General features: G+C 43.7%; 1 protein-coding gene across 1 annotated transcript in view; it reads left to right on the top strand.

The window, feature by feature from the left end:
* Positions 1–16,536, top strand: part of GLT1D1 (glycosyltransferase 1 domain containing 1) — a 98,332-nt gene that overhangs the window by 45,727 nt on the left and 36,069 nt on the right. Inside the window, exons 7-8 of the mRNA XM_010841264.1 lie at positions 1,768–1,863; positions 2,873–2,922. Coding sequence (XP_010839566.1) covers positions 1,768–1,863; positions 2,873–2,922 — 146 coding nt within the window. The remainder of the gene's footprint in view (positions 1–1,767; positions 1,864–2,872; positions 2,923–16,536) is intronic.

Genomic DNA, 16,536 nt, shown 5'->3' with positions numbered 1-16,536 from the left:
TATGATGACTTAAAACAACCACAATGCATTTCGTGGGTCGGTGATTTAGACTTGGGGCTTTCCTGGTGGCTAAGATGGTAAAGAATCTGCCTGCAGTGCAAGAGACCTGAGTTTGATCCCTGGGTTGGGAAGATCCTTGGAGAAGGGCATGGCAACCCACTCCAATATTCTTGCCTGGAAAATCCCATGGATGGAGGAGCCTGGTGGGCTACAATCCAAGGAGTTGCAAAGAATCGGACACAACTGAGCGACTTCACTTTCACTTTCTTTTCACTTTCCAGTATTCTTGCCTGGAGAATTCCATGGACAGAGGAACCTGGTGGGCCACAGTCTATAGGGTTGCAAGAGTCAGACATGACTGAAGCGACTTAGCACACACGCGCAGTTTGGACTTGGCTCATCTCTGCTTCCTCTGTGTGTATTGGGCTCACTTGTAAGTTAGGCTGAGGCCTGAAAGGTCCTGCATGAGTGGCTGAGTCTCTCTCCACCAAGTATACTTTTAAGGAGGCAGCCCAGCCTATGAGGCAGCAGTGTCCCAATGGGTGGGGGCTTCCCAGGTGGCTCGGTGGGTAAAATATCTGCCTGCAACACAGGAGACGCAGGTTCAATTCTTGGGTCGGGAAGATCCCCTGGAGGAGGGCATGACAACCCACTCCAGGATGCTCGCCTGGAGAATACCATGGACAGGAGGAGCCTAGCGGGCTACAGTCTCTAGGGTCACAAATTTGACGCAACTGAAGCAACTTAACATGCATGCACACATGTCCCAATGGGTGAGGGCATTGGACTCCAGCCTTCAAGACCAAGACTTGGGAATCACTTTCACTTGCTCTGTTATTTTTTTTTTTTTAATATTATTTCTTTATTTGGCCGCACTGAATCTTAGTTGCAAAATGTGGGATCTAGTTCCCTGACCAGGGATCAAACCCCGACCCCCTGTACTGGGAGCTCAGAGTCTTAGCCACTAGACCACTAGGGAAGTCCCCCCTTGCCGTGTAATTAATGCAAGTCACCAGGTGAGCCCAGCATCTAGGGGTAGGGAAATGGGTTCCACCTTTTGTTGAAAGGGACCACAAAGAATGTGTTTTACTTGTGTGTGTGTGTGTGTGTGAGCTCAGTTGTGTTCGAATCTTTGTGGCCCCATGGACTGTAGCCCTAGGAGCCTGGTGGGCTACAGTTCATGGCATTTCCAGGCAAGAATACTGGAGTGGGTAGCCATTCCCTTCTCCAGAGAATCTTCCTGACCCAGGGATCAAACCCATGTCTCTTAAGTCTTCTGCATTGGCAGGCTGGTTCTTTACCACTAGAACCTCCTGGGAAGCCCCAGCCTTACATGATAGCTTTCAAATGGCAAACCAAAACTTTTCTCTATCTGTGGGTGTGTGTATGTACTAATATATGAACTTAAGAGGACATTCCTATATAAACCATTTTTCTGGTTTCATAAAGAAGACATTCTTCTTAACTGGAATTTCACTGAAATATTTTCTATGACTGATGGCTGACGTTTCAGTAATAACTGAGTCAGTTCTCTGTTGCCCCCTCCCCTGAATTGCAGTGGGAAGTACCTTTATGTTTATTAGGCCAGGCTCAGCTCGGGCGAGCCATCAGAAGAACTGTTAGTTCATGCAGTGAAATGAAAATAAAGGTTTGGTATGGGCACACCTGGCTGAAAGGTCAGAGCCGAACAGCCTCTGACCTTTCTTGTCATCAAGTCATGGAGCTGCGTTCTCTCCTTTGAATATATCCTGAACTCTTCTGTTGCAGAGATTAACCAAAGTGCTGACAATCTACACGTGTTTCTCCTGATCTGTGGACTCAGACAAGTGAAAGACCCTCTCTATTTGGTGGATGCATTCTCCGGTATGTGTTCTTGGGTGACCCCTCACCTGCGGGATTCCACTGGGGTTCCCATCTTCGAAGGTCTCTCCTTAGGACTGTGAGATTTCTCATTTTTTTTGCCCACCAGCAGAACTGTTTCTAGATTGTTGCTTTGGAAACAACCAGAAAAATAATCGCACTGTGTAGTCATTTCAGTTGTTTTCTACCTTCCTGTAACCTCGGCTTCTGTTTTGCTGTTGTTGTTTAGTCTCCTAGTCATGTCTGACTTTTTTGCAATCCCGTGGGTTCCTATAGCCCGCCAGGCTCCTCTGTCCATGGGATTTCCCAGTCGAGAATACTGGAGTGGGTTCCCATTTCTTTTCTCCAAGGGATCTTCTCAGCTTCTGAGAAAATTGTGAAAAATAGCCAATAATGACAAGGCTAAAATAATTTTACCTGGAAATAATTTACACATGCCAGTTTATATGATACATTTGGAGTTTTGTTGCACTGCTTAAGTTAGTCTATAGACTCCAGTGCATCCTACTGCTGCTGCTAAGTCGCTTCGGTCGTGTCCAACTCTGTGCGACCCCATAGACGGCAGCCATCCCTGGGATTCTCCAGGCAAGAACACTGGAGTGGGTTGCCATTTCCTCATCCAATGCATGAAAGTGAAAAGTGAAAGTGAAGTCACTCAGTCATGTCCGACTCTTAGCGACCCCATGGACTGCAGCCTACCAGGCTCCTCCATCCATGGTGTTTTCCAGGCAAGAGTACTGGAGTGGGGTGCCATTGCCTTCTCCAATATGCATCCTAACTACCTAATAAATTAGATATCTGAATAATATGCAATGGTCTAGAAAAAAAGTTTTCCTTTAAACCATAAAATGTCCAATACTTACATTTCAAATAATTATAAGTTGCTAATATGAAAGCAAAATGATATGAAAGAATTTATATTGTAGCACAGTTAATACTGAACTGACTTATGTTTTCAGCTGTGACTTAAAACCATTTTAAAAGTCTTTTTTTTTTCTTTTTTCTCCCCAAGAATGGCATCAAGAAGAGCCCAACGTTTACATGGTTATTGTTGGTCCTGAAGTAAGTTGATTTGCTGTGAGCCTTGATCTCATCTCTATTTTCCTCCATTCTTTTTAGACATTTTATAAAATTAGTTACTTTTCTCACCCATATTTGATTTCTTTCTTAAGCAAATAAAGCCTGTTTGCCTTCTAAAAAATGAACACCAGACAAGGTTAGAGATGATGACACTTTATAAGTCTTTACAATTAATTTAATGCTACAAAGGGTAAGTAATGGATTCTCTTGGGACTAGAGGCATATAAAGAAAGTTTGTCTAAGTCAGTATATAAGATAGATGTTACATGTGGTCCAGATCATCTTTGAAACTCATTGGAAGTACTCAACAGACATGGAGCTGTTCACCCAAGCACTGGATTAGGTAATTGACATGCAGTTAGAAGCCAAGTAGGGTGGAGAATAAGAATCCATAAGCACGAGCATCCCCCTTCACTGGGGGATGTCCTTGGCTGACCGTGGCCATCGTCCAGGGAACAGAGGTCAGTGGAAGGGCTTGGGGGTGCGGCCTCTCATGTCCCTGGGACTCCGGACACCCCCACTCCCCATTGGCAGATCTGGAGGAAGCAGGTGATCTGTTACAGAGTCGATTCTTTTTTTTTCAATTGTTACCAAGGCTGTGTTTTTTTTGTTGTTGTTTTATTTTATTTTTGGCCATGCAGCTCTTTGTTGAGCTCTTCTTTTCTGCATGGACTTTCTCTAGTTACTGTGAACAGGGGCTGCTCTCTAGTTGTGGTGCGAGGGCTTCTCACTGCGGTCCTCCTTTGTTGCAGAGCACGGGCTTAGTTGCCTCATGAAATGTAGGATCTTGGTTCTCGCACCAGGGATCGAACTCACGTCCCCTGTGTTGGCAGGTGCACTCCCAACTGCTGGACCACCAGAGAGGTCCCCCGCTCGCAGAGTCAATTCCAAGCTCACAGGACTCAGAGAGTCTGGGTGGCAACACTGGTCATCTCATGAAAACAAACGTTGAGTGGCTCTGTCCAAGCAGTTTAGAAAACAGAACCCTCGTCCCGCCAGTTGAGATGTAACCCTGCAGGAAGGATGTCTCGTCTTCTCTTCATGGGGTGTCTGTATCGGGGCTGCGTCTTGTTCCCATGAATGACATCTCCCACTGCCTTTCCCTTCCGCCCGGCAGGCTGACTCTGGGCCTGTTAAATGCCTTCGTGACATCCTTGTTCTATTCTGTAGTTTCTCATCTTGTCAGTTTCCTGCTTCCCTAGGGACCCATGAGGTATGCAGTGGAAGTGGCAAGCTTTTCTCAGTATTCTAAAGACCTCTGGAAATACTCCATTTACCTGGAGAAAGGCCCGCTAGCCTAAAACATATACCAAGAGCTAGAATTTGTAGGGCTACACTGGTTGTCACACGGAAGATGAATCGCTCCACCATCCATGTTGTTTGTTGGTATAACAGGCACTCACATATACACACCTGCATGCACACACACACATCACACACAGGCTCAGGGCCAGGCTTTAGATGGTTAGCAAGAGAATTCCCAGTGCACTAATGAATGTTAAGTCACATAGTGGCAAAGCTATTACTATTATTATTTTAATTCTCTTATATCCTTCTGTTCGAGCAGCATGATTGAAAAAGTTTTAATTTGATACTGAGATTCTTGCTAACCAAGAGAGAAGACTGCAAGCTTAGAGCCATGGCAGTAGCAGTTATCTTGAAAGAATTTAGTAATGTGGCTTTCATTTTCACTGCTTTTGGTTTTATGGTTTGGTTCCATTTATGATGCATGATACTGGTTTTCCAACTCTGAAAATTTCCTTTAAAAATCAGTTGATTAAAAAAACGAATTTATTTCACAAATGTATTAAATAAACAATAGTAGAGAGGGGGCACCGATGTGATGAATTGTGAAAGTACGCAAATAGCCAGTTTGGGAAGCAGTTTTTAATGAAGAGTCAGTGTGCCTAGGAGATGCAGGTTTGAACCCTGGGTCAGGAAGATCCTCTGGAGGAGGAAACGGCAGCCCATTCTGGTATTCTTGCCTGAAAAAAATCTCATGGATAGAGGAGCCTGGTGGGCTACAGTCCTTGGGGTTGCAGAGTTGGGCATGGTTGAGCATGTGTGTGCACACACACACACACACACAGTATATCTGGAGGCAGAAATACCAAAAGAATAATACTTGGTGGAGAAACATGTTCACAAACAACTCTGGCCTAATGATGACCTGATTTCTCTGTTTGACTTTTTCTGTCATGCTTCCTTTTAAGGAAACCTGGAGAGAGGTGGCAAACTTCAAAGTATAGCACTAAACATGTGCCAGAAACCCTTTTCCAGGAACATAAAGACTGAGGTGGTATTTTAGCTGGTACCGGAGTCAGAGCAGAGGGAGAGGCTAGAGCGCGTGTTGTTTTCCCGCATCTATTAGCACCTTCCTGTTTAACTCACTTGCCTACAAGTGAGGGACGCCATTTGCTTCATAAAGACTTTCTAAGTCATGGTCTCTTAGAAGAGGCACTTCTTTTGTTTTTGCTTTCTTTTGGCCGTGTCAGGTCTTTGTTGTTGGGGCTTTGTTATGGTGTTTGGACTCTCAAGTTGTAGTGCAGGGCTCAGTAGTTGTAGCGAGAGGGCTTAGTTGCTCCGAGGCATGTGGGATCTTAGATCTCCAACCTGTATCAAACCCACGTCCTCTGTATTGGAAGGCAGATTCTTAACCATTGGACCACCAGGGAAGGCCCAGTTGTTTTGTTTTCTAAACAATTAGGAAGGCTTTTTCATCCCCAGGGGAAAGAACCGTATTTTCCCATTTGTTTTTGAAACATACAAGCTTCCCTCTAACTTTAGTTGGCCTACTTTTGAAAGAACAGTGAGTGTAAAAAATGTGTTTCCTTCCTCCTAATTTCACTGCAAAGAAATTAGACTCTTGGGCTCTGGGTTGGGAGGCAGTAGGGGAGGGTGGAGACTGTGGCAAACCGTGGCATCACTGACTGGGAGCATGATTCAGCCGCAGCAGGGTTTACATCCAGAGATGCAGGCTCCCTTGTCAACCTTCCAAGAGAAGTCACAGCCCAGAGGCCTTTTTTTTTTCCTCTTTTGAAAAAAATGTATGTGTGTGTGTGTGAAATTTTTAAGTGCTCGCAACTAGCTAGACAAACATTCGTGTGTGGCCACGCTCTGTCTCTCTCTCTCTCTTTGTTCACCTTGTCGGTCCTACAAAATGCATCTCTGTATTTTCTTTCTTTTTTAAAAAGTTGTATTTATTTATTTACCTTGATCACACGAGTCTTCATTGCTTCACATGGGCTTTCTCTAGTTGCAGCAAGCAGAGGCTACTCTCCTGTTGCAGAGCGTGGGTCCCAAGCCTGAGGGCTCAGCAGTTGCGGCTTGAGGGCTCAGTAGTTGTGACTTGGGGCCTCAGTTGCCTTGTGGCATGTAGAATCCTTCTGAACCAGGGATGGAGTCTGTGTCCCCTGCATTGCCCAGTGGATGCTTAACCACTGGACCACCAGGGAAGTCCCTGTATTTCCTTTTTTTGTAACTTCCAGAGGGAGGCAGTGACTTTGACTCATGACTTTCCTGATGAGAATCAGGAAACAGATGGTGACTTGAGCTGGCCGAGACAAAGCAGGTTTACAGGGACCCTGGGAAAGTCGTATCTTGGGAAGCTTTAGTGCTTTCACAATTTCTAGTGGAATTTCTCCTTTCCCCCTTTCTCCTCCCCTTTTCCAAGCTGGTCTAATGCATCTCTGACATACCTGAGGACATATTTCTTCCTGAGCCAATGCAGGTCCAGAATAAGTCTCCTAGAATGCCCCACCCCCGAGGCCCTTGGAGGTCCCTTCTGAAGCTGCATCTTCAGCCACTGACTTAGTTTGTGTGAGTGGAGCCAGGAAAGCAAAGCAGCAAGGGAATAAAAGAGAAAGAGGAGCCTGGAAAGGGAGCTCTTGAGTGAAGGGCCGTGAAGGATTATGATCTGAGAGTTACTGGTCCTTAAGTTCATTGCCATGAATTAGTAATAATTCTCAGGCACTTCTTCCACAAGGCGCTCCACTATCTGTAATTAAAAACCCTCTAGGAAACAGAGAAAGGCATCTTGGGTTGCAAATTTGCCACTTGGGAAAACCAGCTGTAAGCACCTGGCACTGTGCCAGGGCCACACTCAGTCTGGAGATTTCCTGGGATCTGCTCACTTCTCCACCAACCAGAGAAACTGGATCTTCCAGATCTAACTCTGCCTGCGAGATGTGGCTGCCTTCTCAGGCTTGCACAGACCTGAATGCAGAAGCGAGCGTTTGGGACCTGACTCCTGTTTCTTTGTCTTGATCCATCTGGGTGGCTATAACCACGTACCGCAGACGAGGTGCCTAAGAAACAACAAATTTATTTCTGACGTTCTGGAGGCTTTGAGTCCAAGGCGAAAGTGCCAGCTGTGTCATTTTCTTCTGGGGTACTCTTCCTTTATCTTTTTTTTTTCCTTCAATTTTTTGGCTCTACTGGATCTTCATTACTGCATACAGACTTTCTCTAGTTTCAGCGGGCAGAGGCTACTCTCTAGTTGTGGTGCCCAGGTTTCTCACTGTGGTGGCTTTGCTTGTTGCAGAGCGGTCTCAAGGGAGGGCTCAGTAGTTGTGGTGCACAGGCTTAGCTGTTGAGGCATGTGGAATCTTCCCAGACCAGGGATCGAACCCATGTCCCCTGCACTGGCAGGCGAATTCTTTACCACTGGACCACGTGGGAAGCCCAGAATCAGCAAGCAAGTCTTGCTTGCTGAGTCCTCGGAGCTGTCTGGGATCTTTTATCAGAATGCCAGTCCCATTCATGAGAGTTCCTGCATCACTTCCCAAAGACCTATGCTCCCAAATATCATCACCTCGGGGATTAAGATTTCAATTTGTGAATTTTAAGGGGGATACAAACATTCAGCCCCTAGCAATATCCCTGCCTTCTAATGGGTCTTTATCAAATCTAAAGAGAATCAGTAGCCACCATCACAAACACCTTGCTGCTGCTGCTAAGTCACTTCAGTCGTGTCCGACTCTGTGCGACCCCATGGACTGCAGCCTACCAGGCTTCTCCGTCCATGGGATTCTCCAGGCAAGAACACTGGTGTGGGTTGCCATTTCCTTAGTAGACAGAATAATTTGAGTTTCTGAAATACTAAGGCAGCACTGAATATGATTAGTCACAAATTCAAACCACTTGTTTCCTTCTTGGCTCCCTCTTCCCTACAACAGTTTTCTTTTCTTTTTTTTGGTTACACTGCCCAATTTGTGAGATCTTAGTTCCTCAACCAGGGATTGAACCTGAACCCCTAGCAATGATAATGCAGACCACCAATGAGTTCCTCAGAAGATTTAAAACCAATATTTTGATATGTAGACACACATTTCATATCCTCCAATAATTCAGATAAGCTAGTATCTCTTAAGTGTTATGTTTCTTCGCTTTTTCTCCATAACCAGTGGTATGCTGGTCAGTATTGAACAACTGGTTCTGTTGGGATGCGCAAGGTGGTAAACCCTATTTTTTTTTAATTTTTTTAATGTGGACCATTTTTAAAGTCTTTATTAAATCTGTTGCAATATTACTTCTGTTTTATGTTCTTTGGGTTTTTTTTTAAGCTCCCTGACCAGGATTGAACCTGCGCCCTGTGTATTGGAAGGCGAAGTCTTAACCATTGGATCAACAGGGAAATCCCAAGCTGTAGTTTATAAATAAAGCCTTATTTGCCTATTTCTGTAAAAATGTTTTCCCATGGCCAGTTTCAAATAACCAGACAGCAAGTAAAGCCAACTCCAGCACATTTTACATGGTGACCCATCACACACACACACACACCCCAGAAACAAGCTTAATTAAATAATCCTCTTGATTCGTGTATGTCACACAGTCTGTTTTTCTTTAAAAACCTGTTCTATGCCTCTGCTTTGATATTTCATGTCATTAAAACAGTGCCTATTTTTATTCCAAGATTGATTTCATGATGTGCTTCATGATTTGAAGTTTGGAAAACACTGACTTGGGCCACACTGGATGGTTGTGTGTATGTGTGTGTGTGTGGCCCCTAAACACACTCCCTCTTGAAAGCCAGTGAGTTGGCTGCTTCCTTAATGAGATTCCCTCCCCGGATCGTGGCCTGGCTTCGATATGCTTCTCGTGACCACTCAACTTAAACAAGCTCTTCCCTATTATCCTTGCAAGATTTCTAGGCATCTATCAGTTTTCAGTGTCAAGAATTCAATTTAACACCATTTTGGAATACAGAAGTAGGAGGAGACTAAAAGGGTTTTACACTTGACATTGAATCTTTGCTACAATGTTATGGGTTAATACACTGATCTTTTGGAAATGAATTTGAGAAGTGGGTCAGAGGTCAAATCTTGGGACACATTACAATTCATCTTTTAACCATTATCTCTTAGAGCGGATTAAACACCCCAAGTACTACAATTATTTTTGACATCTGATGTGAATACACTCTTCTTCCATTCATTTTTTTTTCCTTTGTTAACTGCTAAGCTCAATGACTGAATAAACGCTTTGTCTAAATTGAACCCTTTAGGAGGACCGTAGCCTTTCTGGGTCATGTGCAGGTCCTCTTAGAACAAAATTGCATTGACTCGGTTAGTGAATATGTCTTGAGAAAGAGCTCAGTCTGTTTTTAGGGAGTGCTCACAGTGCATTCAGCAGTGATTCGTGCTCCCTTTGTCAGTGTCTCTGCATGGAGCCTGGTCAGATAGGAGACGCCAGTGAAGAAGCTACACAGCTCAGCCTGTGCCCCTGGGCTGCAGCCTCAGACCAACTTCAGCACAAGGACATGTATTAGGAGATGATAAGAGCTTCTAAGAGAATTGTTGGGGAGGCTGAAGATCAGGTTTGACTACATCTGTTTCTTAGTCTCTGGGTCATTCCCTTCAAGGTCCATGGTCTGCCATGGGTTACCTCTGCCATTTTGTAAGGAGAGGACCAGGCACCTAATTCCACTTCCATCAGACCACACCCAGTGGGCAGAAGTGAGAAGATGCACAGGGGAAGCAGAAGAGGTGAAGTGGATGCCAAATATTCAAAGCAGAAAACTGATGATAGTGGCGTATGCAAATCACTGATTTGTTTGTATGAACGATCAGACAAGAACTGAATACTTTTGTAGGTCACTTAATGAATGTCAATGTGGCCCTTATGTTTAGTCCCAGAGAAAAGAATAGACTTGGCCCCTGCCTGAGTGGACATGAGGTCTGGTTAGGAAGAGAGACGACAGGTAACTCTAGACTGGAGGTGTATCTGCCAGGACAAGGGAGCCCACGGGCTGGGCTGCATACAGCATTCACGTTTGTTCCTACCATGTTCCATGGTCCAGCTCAGAAGGCAGTTATCACCCTCCCTTTGGAATATTATTGCTCTCCTTTTTAATCAATGCTCATCTCTCAACCAACCATTTATAAAATACTAGAGAGAGAGAATGTTTAGGAGAAGGCAATGGCACCCCACTCCAGTACTCTTGCCTGGAAGATCCCATGGATGGAAGAGCCTGGTAGGCTGCAGTCCATGGGGTCGCTAAGAGTCGGACATGACTGAGCGACTTCACTTTCACTTTTCACTTTCATGTATTGGAGGAGGAAATGGCAACCCACTCCAGTGTTCTTGCCTGGAGAATCCCAGGGACAGGGGAGCCTGGTGGGCTGCCGTCTATGGGGTCGCACAGAGTCGGACACGACTGAAGTGACTTAGCAGCAGCAGAAGCAGCAGCAGAGAGAATGTTGGGCTTCCCAGGCGGCACTAGTGGTAAAGAACCCACCTGCCAATGTAGAAGACGTAAGAGACGCAGTTTCGATCCCTGGGTTGGGAAGATCTCCTGGAGGAGGGCATGGTAACCCAGTCCAGTATTCTTGCCTGGAGAATTCCATGAACAGAGAAGCCTGGCAGGCTGCAGCCCACAGGGTCGCAAAGAGTCGGACACAACTGAAACGATTTAGCACACACGCAGAGAGGGTGTTCTTAGATTGCTTTAAAAAAAATGGTGATGCTGTGTATGTTACACAGCTAAAAAATAAAGTGATCATTCTTAACAAGAACATTTCAAAAAGCGAGATCCCAGTCCCCTGTTAAATCTACTTAATCCTTCATTACTGCTTACTGCTGGCAAGTTTGTTAACATCTTTAGAACAAGATCGAATCATCCCTGTCAGGCAAAGGGTAGTTCTGCATGGCTGGGTAATAGAGTGATTGCATGCTAGCTGGGTACCCTTCACTGCTCTGGGCCTCAGTTTCTCCATCTGTAAAGTGGACATGACTCAGAAAACACTACTCAGAAAACTCATAGTTTCCTATGAGGCCAAAATAAGCGAATACTTGGCATAGCACCTGGTTCATAGGCAGCATCATAGGGGCGTTTAATTAAAGAATGAAAGAACTTTCTGTGCTGATGTTTCCTTTGTGTGTTGACAGGCTAAGATTCTGTTTTAGCTGCAGGATGGTTTGAGTTAGATGCTGGTTTTCTATTAAAGCTTCTTTGATCTCTCAATCCAACCATTTTGGCAAAGCATGTGGTTTCTGCTTGCAGGGCTGTATGGAGTGGGTGCATTTTATGGTTCTCTTTGATAATCAGTGTGGTAGGAACATTCAGCTCGTGCGTGACAGCTTAATGACTTCCCATGATAATTTCTTATATCTAAGATGATTTTCCTTTAGCCTGGGAGTTGAGACAATGTATTTTGCTAGAAAGTAAATAAGCTTAGAAGGAGGAAATAGAATTTTCTTTGCTGCTTGCCATGCTCTCGCTTTTTAAAATTTCATAACATGCGCTTTCATTAAATAAAAATATCTACCCTTCTTTTTTTTTTTTCTTTATCTTGTGTTTTGTTCCCCTTGGTTTCACTAAGAGATTTGAAAATGAACTGATGTGGAAGGCAAGCCCAGAAAAGTTTAATGCAGTTTGTACTTTCAACTTGAAAGTTGCTGTTACACCTTTGGCTAAATTTTAGTTAAAGGGTTATGTTAGTTGCTCAGTCACGTCCAACTCATTGTGACCCCATGGACCAAAGTCTGCCAGGCTCCTCTGTCCCTGAAATTCCCTAGGCAAGAATACTGGAATGGGTAGCCATTCTTTTCTCCAGTTAGGTATTTCAGCTATCTTTTACATTTTTTTTTTCCTTGATGAAATCTTTTCCCCTAATCATGAGAGAAGAAACATGTTTAAAAATTAAAAACAAGAGGAATTTCTGTTTTTTTCTAATAAGAAAAAAATTTTTGGCCACACCATGGAGCATGTGGAATCTTAGTTTCCTGACCAGGGATTGAACTGGTTCTCCTTGCTTTTGAAGCACAGAGTATTAACCACTGGACCACCAGGGAAGTTCTGAGGAATCTGTAACTAAAAATTATCATAAGTAAAGCATGTATGTCAGAATTCATGGTGGTAGTTGTTTAGTTGCTAAGTCATGTCTGATTCTTACGACCCCATGGACTGTAGCCTGCCAGGCTCCTCTATCCATGAGATTCCTCAGGCAAGAATACTGAAGTGGATTGCCATTTCCTCCTCCAAGGAACTGAACCTGGGTCTCCTGCATTGTAGTGGAATTCTTTCCGCTGAGCCACCAGGGAAGCCTCATCAAAATTCATAAGTGTTAGTCGCTCAATCGTGCCTGACTCTTTGCCACCCCATGGACTGCAGCCCACCAGGCTCCTCTGTCCATGAGAGTTTCCAGGCAAGGATACTGGAGTGTGTTGCCATTTCCTTCTCCAGGGGATCTTCCCAACCCAGGGATCGAACCCAGGTCTCCTGCACTGCAGGCAGATTCTTTACTGACTGAGCTGGTCAAAATTCATATGTAATGCCAAAAGAAGGCTTTCATGAAATTGTTTACCTTTTCATGATGAGATATTAGGGTTATAATATAATCGAATGGCTTAGGATAATTCAAGTGAAAAGAATCAAAAGTAGGAAACAGAAAGGTAGAACCAGTTGGAGATCATTCATTTAGCAAATATTATCCAGCACAGAACTAGCATGACCTTGGGAGGAAAATGAAGATGTATAAAGAGAAGAGTTGGACAAATACCCAACAAGTACCAAAAAAAGTAGGTCCATGTTTTGTAGGAGGTGGTAGAAAAGTTTGAGAGGAGACTTTACTTCCTGTTTGGATGATCAGACAAAGTTTCTCAGAGAGGGAACTTTTGCCTGTGCAGTGGGGGATGAATGGATTTTAAGGATTGAGGTTGGCCTTCCTGGTGGAGAAAAAGACATGTAATTAGGAGAGAGGTGAGAAGCAGAGAGTAAATGTTACTGAGTCCGAATTCATACTGCCTGCTGCACGACAGGCCAATAAATCAAGAAATGAGTTGTTGGGGTAAGAAATAGCAACTTTATTTTGGAAGGCCAGCAGACTGAAAAGATGGTAGACTAGTGTCCCAAAGACCCATCTTCCATACAGATCTGCATCTACAGAGCACAGCTCTGTGTGCTTGGCAAGAGACAAGTGAGGCATCTGGTTGTCTTTTTAGAAGACACCAGTCTGTGGAGAAGGCAATGGCACCCCACTCCGGTACTCTTGCCTGGAAAATCCCATGGACGGAGGAGCCTGGTAGGCTGCAGTCCATGGGGTCGCTAAGGTTTGGACATGACTGAGCGATTTCACTTTCACTTTTCACTTTCATGCATTGGAGAAGGAAATGGCAACCCACTCCAGTGTTCTTGCCTGGAGTCCCAGGGACAGGGGAGCCTGGTGGGCTGCCGTCTATGGGGTCGCACAGAGTCGGACACGACTGAAGTGACCTAGCATCAGCAGCAGCAGTCTGTGGGCAATTCATGCCAAATGTGCCACAGTTATGCCAAAGGACATTCATCCAGCATGTTGCATACACCGAGAATATCCCTAAGACCCTACTAGGACAGAAAACATTTCACTCCTTAAAAAACAAAATTATCTTCCCGTTTGATATTTCTAAATGTTACATTTTTCCCCCATGGGGTCAAAAGCTACCTGTGTAATTTTGAGTGGAAAAATAGGGGGCAGAAATCAGGGGTCACAATTTTTCCATTTCCATTTGTTTGAGAATAGTATTAAAAGCAGAGACATTAACACAGGTCAGAATGTTTCAGCAAGCAAGTTTCAGAAGTTGAATTTTATAACAATAAACCTGTTAAAATATTGCCAGCATTTGGATTTTCTTAAACAAATGTCTTTAACAATTTTTTTTATTGATATGGGTGTACCTATGGCTCGTAAAAAGCCTCTTGATGAAAGTGAAAGAGGAGAGTGAAAAAGTTGGCTTAAAGCTCAGCATTCAGAAAACTAGGATCATGGCATCTGGTCCCATCACTTCATGGTAAATAGATGGGGAAACAGGGGAAACAGTGTCAGACTTTATTTTTCTGGGCTCCAAAATCACTGCAGATGGTGATTGCAGCCATGAAATTAAAAGATGCTTACTCCTTGGAAGGAAAGTTATGACCAACCTAGATAGCATATGAAAAGCAGAGACATTACTTTGCCAACAAAGGTCCGTCTAGTCAAGGCTATGGTTTTTCCAGTGGTCATGTACGGATGTGAGAGTTGGACTGTGAAGAAAGCTGGGTGCCGAAGAATTGATGCTTTTGAACTGTGGTGTTGGAGAAGACTCTTGAGAGTCCCTTGGACTGCAAGGAGATCTAACCAGTCCATTCTAAAGGAGATCAGTCCTGGATATTCTTTGGAAGGAATGATGCTAAAGCTGAAACTCCAGTACTTTGGCCACGTCATGGGAAGAGTTGAGTCACTGGAAAAGACTCTGATGCTGGGAGGGATTGGGGGCAGGAGGAGAAGGGGACGACAGAGGATGAGATGGCTGGATGGCATCGCCGACTCGATGGACATGAGTTTGGGTGAACTCCGGGAATTGGTGATGGACAGGGAGGCCTGGCGTGCTGCAATTCATGGGGTCGCAGAGTCAGACACGACTGAGTGACTGAACTGAACTGAACTGATGGCTGATTCTTGCTGATATATGACAGAAAACCTCAAAATTCTGTAAAGCAATTATCCTCCAATTAAAAAAACAGAGTGGCAAAAAATTTGTTATTGAAATATAGTTGATTTACAAAGTTGTATTTCAGGTATACAGAACAGTGATTCAGTTATATATATATTCTTTTTTAGGTTCTTTTCCATAATAGATTAAGTGATTCAGGTATACACACACACAGACACACACACAGACACACACACGCACACATTTCCCTGGTGGCTCAGTCACTGCACTGCCTATAGTACAGGAGACCTGGGTTTAATCCCTGGATCAGGAAGATGCTGTGGAGAATGGAATGGCAACCTACTCCACTATTCTTGCCTGGAGAATTTCATGGTCAGAGGAGCCTGGTAGGCTACAATCCATGGGGTTGCAAAGAGCTGGACACAATTGAGCAACTAACACACTCACACAAACACACATTAAATATATATTCTTTTACAGGTTCTTTTCCATTATAGGTTAAGTATTGTTCCCTGTGCTATACAGTAAGACCTGTTTATCAGTTTTATATACAGTAGTGTTTGTGTGTTGGGCTTCCCTGATAGCTCAGTTGGTAAAGAATCTGCCTGCAATGCAGGAGACCCCAGTTTGATCCCTGGGTTGGGAAGATCTGCTGGAGAAGGGAAAGGCTACCCATTTCAGTATTCTGGCCTAGAGAATTCCATGGACTGTATATTCCATGGGGTCGCAAAGAGTCAGACATGACTGCTGTTAATATATCCTTCTCTCCATGCCTTTCCCCTTTGGTAACCATAAGTTTGTTTTTTGTCAGTGAGTCTATTTCTGTTTTGTGAGTAATTTCATGTACATCATTTTAAAAATTCCAAATATAAATAGTATTATATGATATTTAAAACAAGTACGTTTCTTGTTGATGGCAACTAAGTGGTCTTTGCAGTATTTTAATCATATGGTAGGTTCCATCTGTTCAGTATACTTTTGAGTTGTTTTACATACATGTGTTTAGTGGTGTGTATCTTCTGTACTGTTCCTGCAAGTTTGCTATTAAAGTATATTAAGCTTTTAAAAAATCTAGAAATAATTTCCATTTTGTTATACACCCAGATTTGCTGTGTCTACTATCAAAGTGATGTCATGACCTCAGGGGAATGAGTGAGCTTTGCGTTACTGGTTCTTTGGGATACATCTTCAGCATATGAATATTTTAAAGGATCTGGGCCCCTCCACACATACACACACACAGTATTTCCTTGCCAGATGAAACCAAAATGAAGTTTTTGGAAAACACAAAATTATTTTAGTATGACAAACTCTAGGGATATCATCATATTCATTAAGTCGACTTGGTTTGTAATTCCTGATACCTACTGGTGAGGTGTGAATGAGAATAGAAATTGAATCTGCCTTCACTTCTAAACTCATCTGCAGTAACAGGAAGAGGTGGCAGACACTGTATTTGTAAAATGTGCTTACACCCTCATCTACCTCTATCTTTGAAGACATGTTTAGAATTTTGTCTTACACTTGCTTAAGTTTAAGAATATTTTCTCAGTTATTTTAAAATTGTATTCATTGTTAATAAAACCTGGGGAGGGATGCAGGGTAAAACCTGTCTACTGATTGTTTCATTTAATAGTTTGCAGTTGGATGAAACAGACGCGATAAACATGCACTGCAGCTTCATCC

Source organism: Bison bison, unplaced genomic scaffold (assembly GCF_000754665.1).
Source record: "Bison bison bison isolate TAMUID 2011002044 unplaced genomic scaffold, Bison_UMD1.0 scf7180017864160, whole genome shotgun sequence".
Taxonomy (NCBI): domain Eukaryota; kingdom Metazoa; phylum Chordata; class Mammalia; order Artiodactyla; family Bovidae; genus Bison; species Bison bison.
This window is presented reverse-complemented; position numbering and strand designations above follow the sequence as displayed.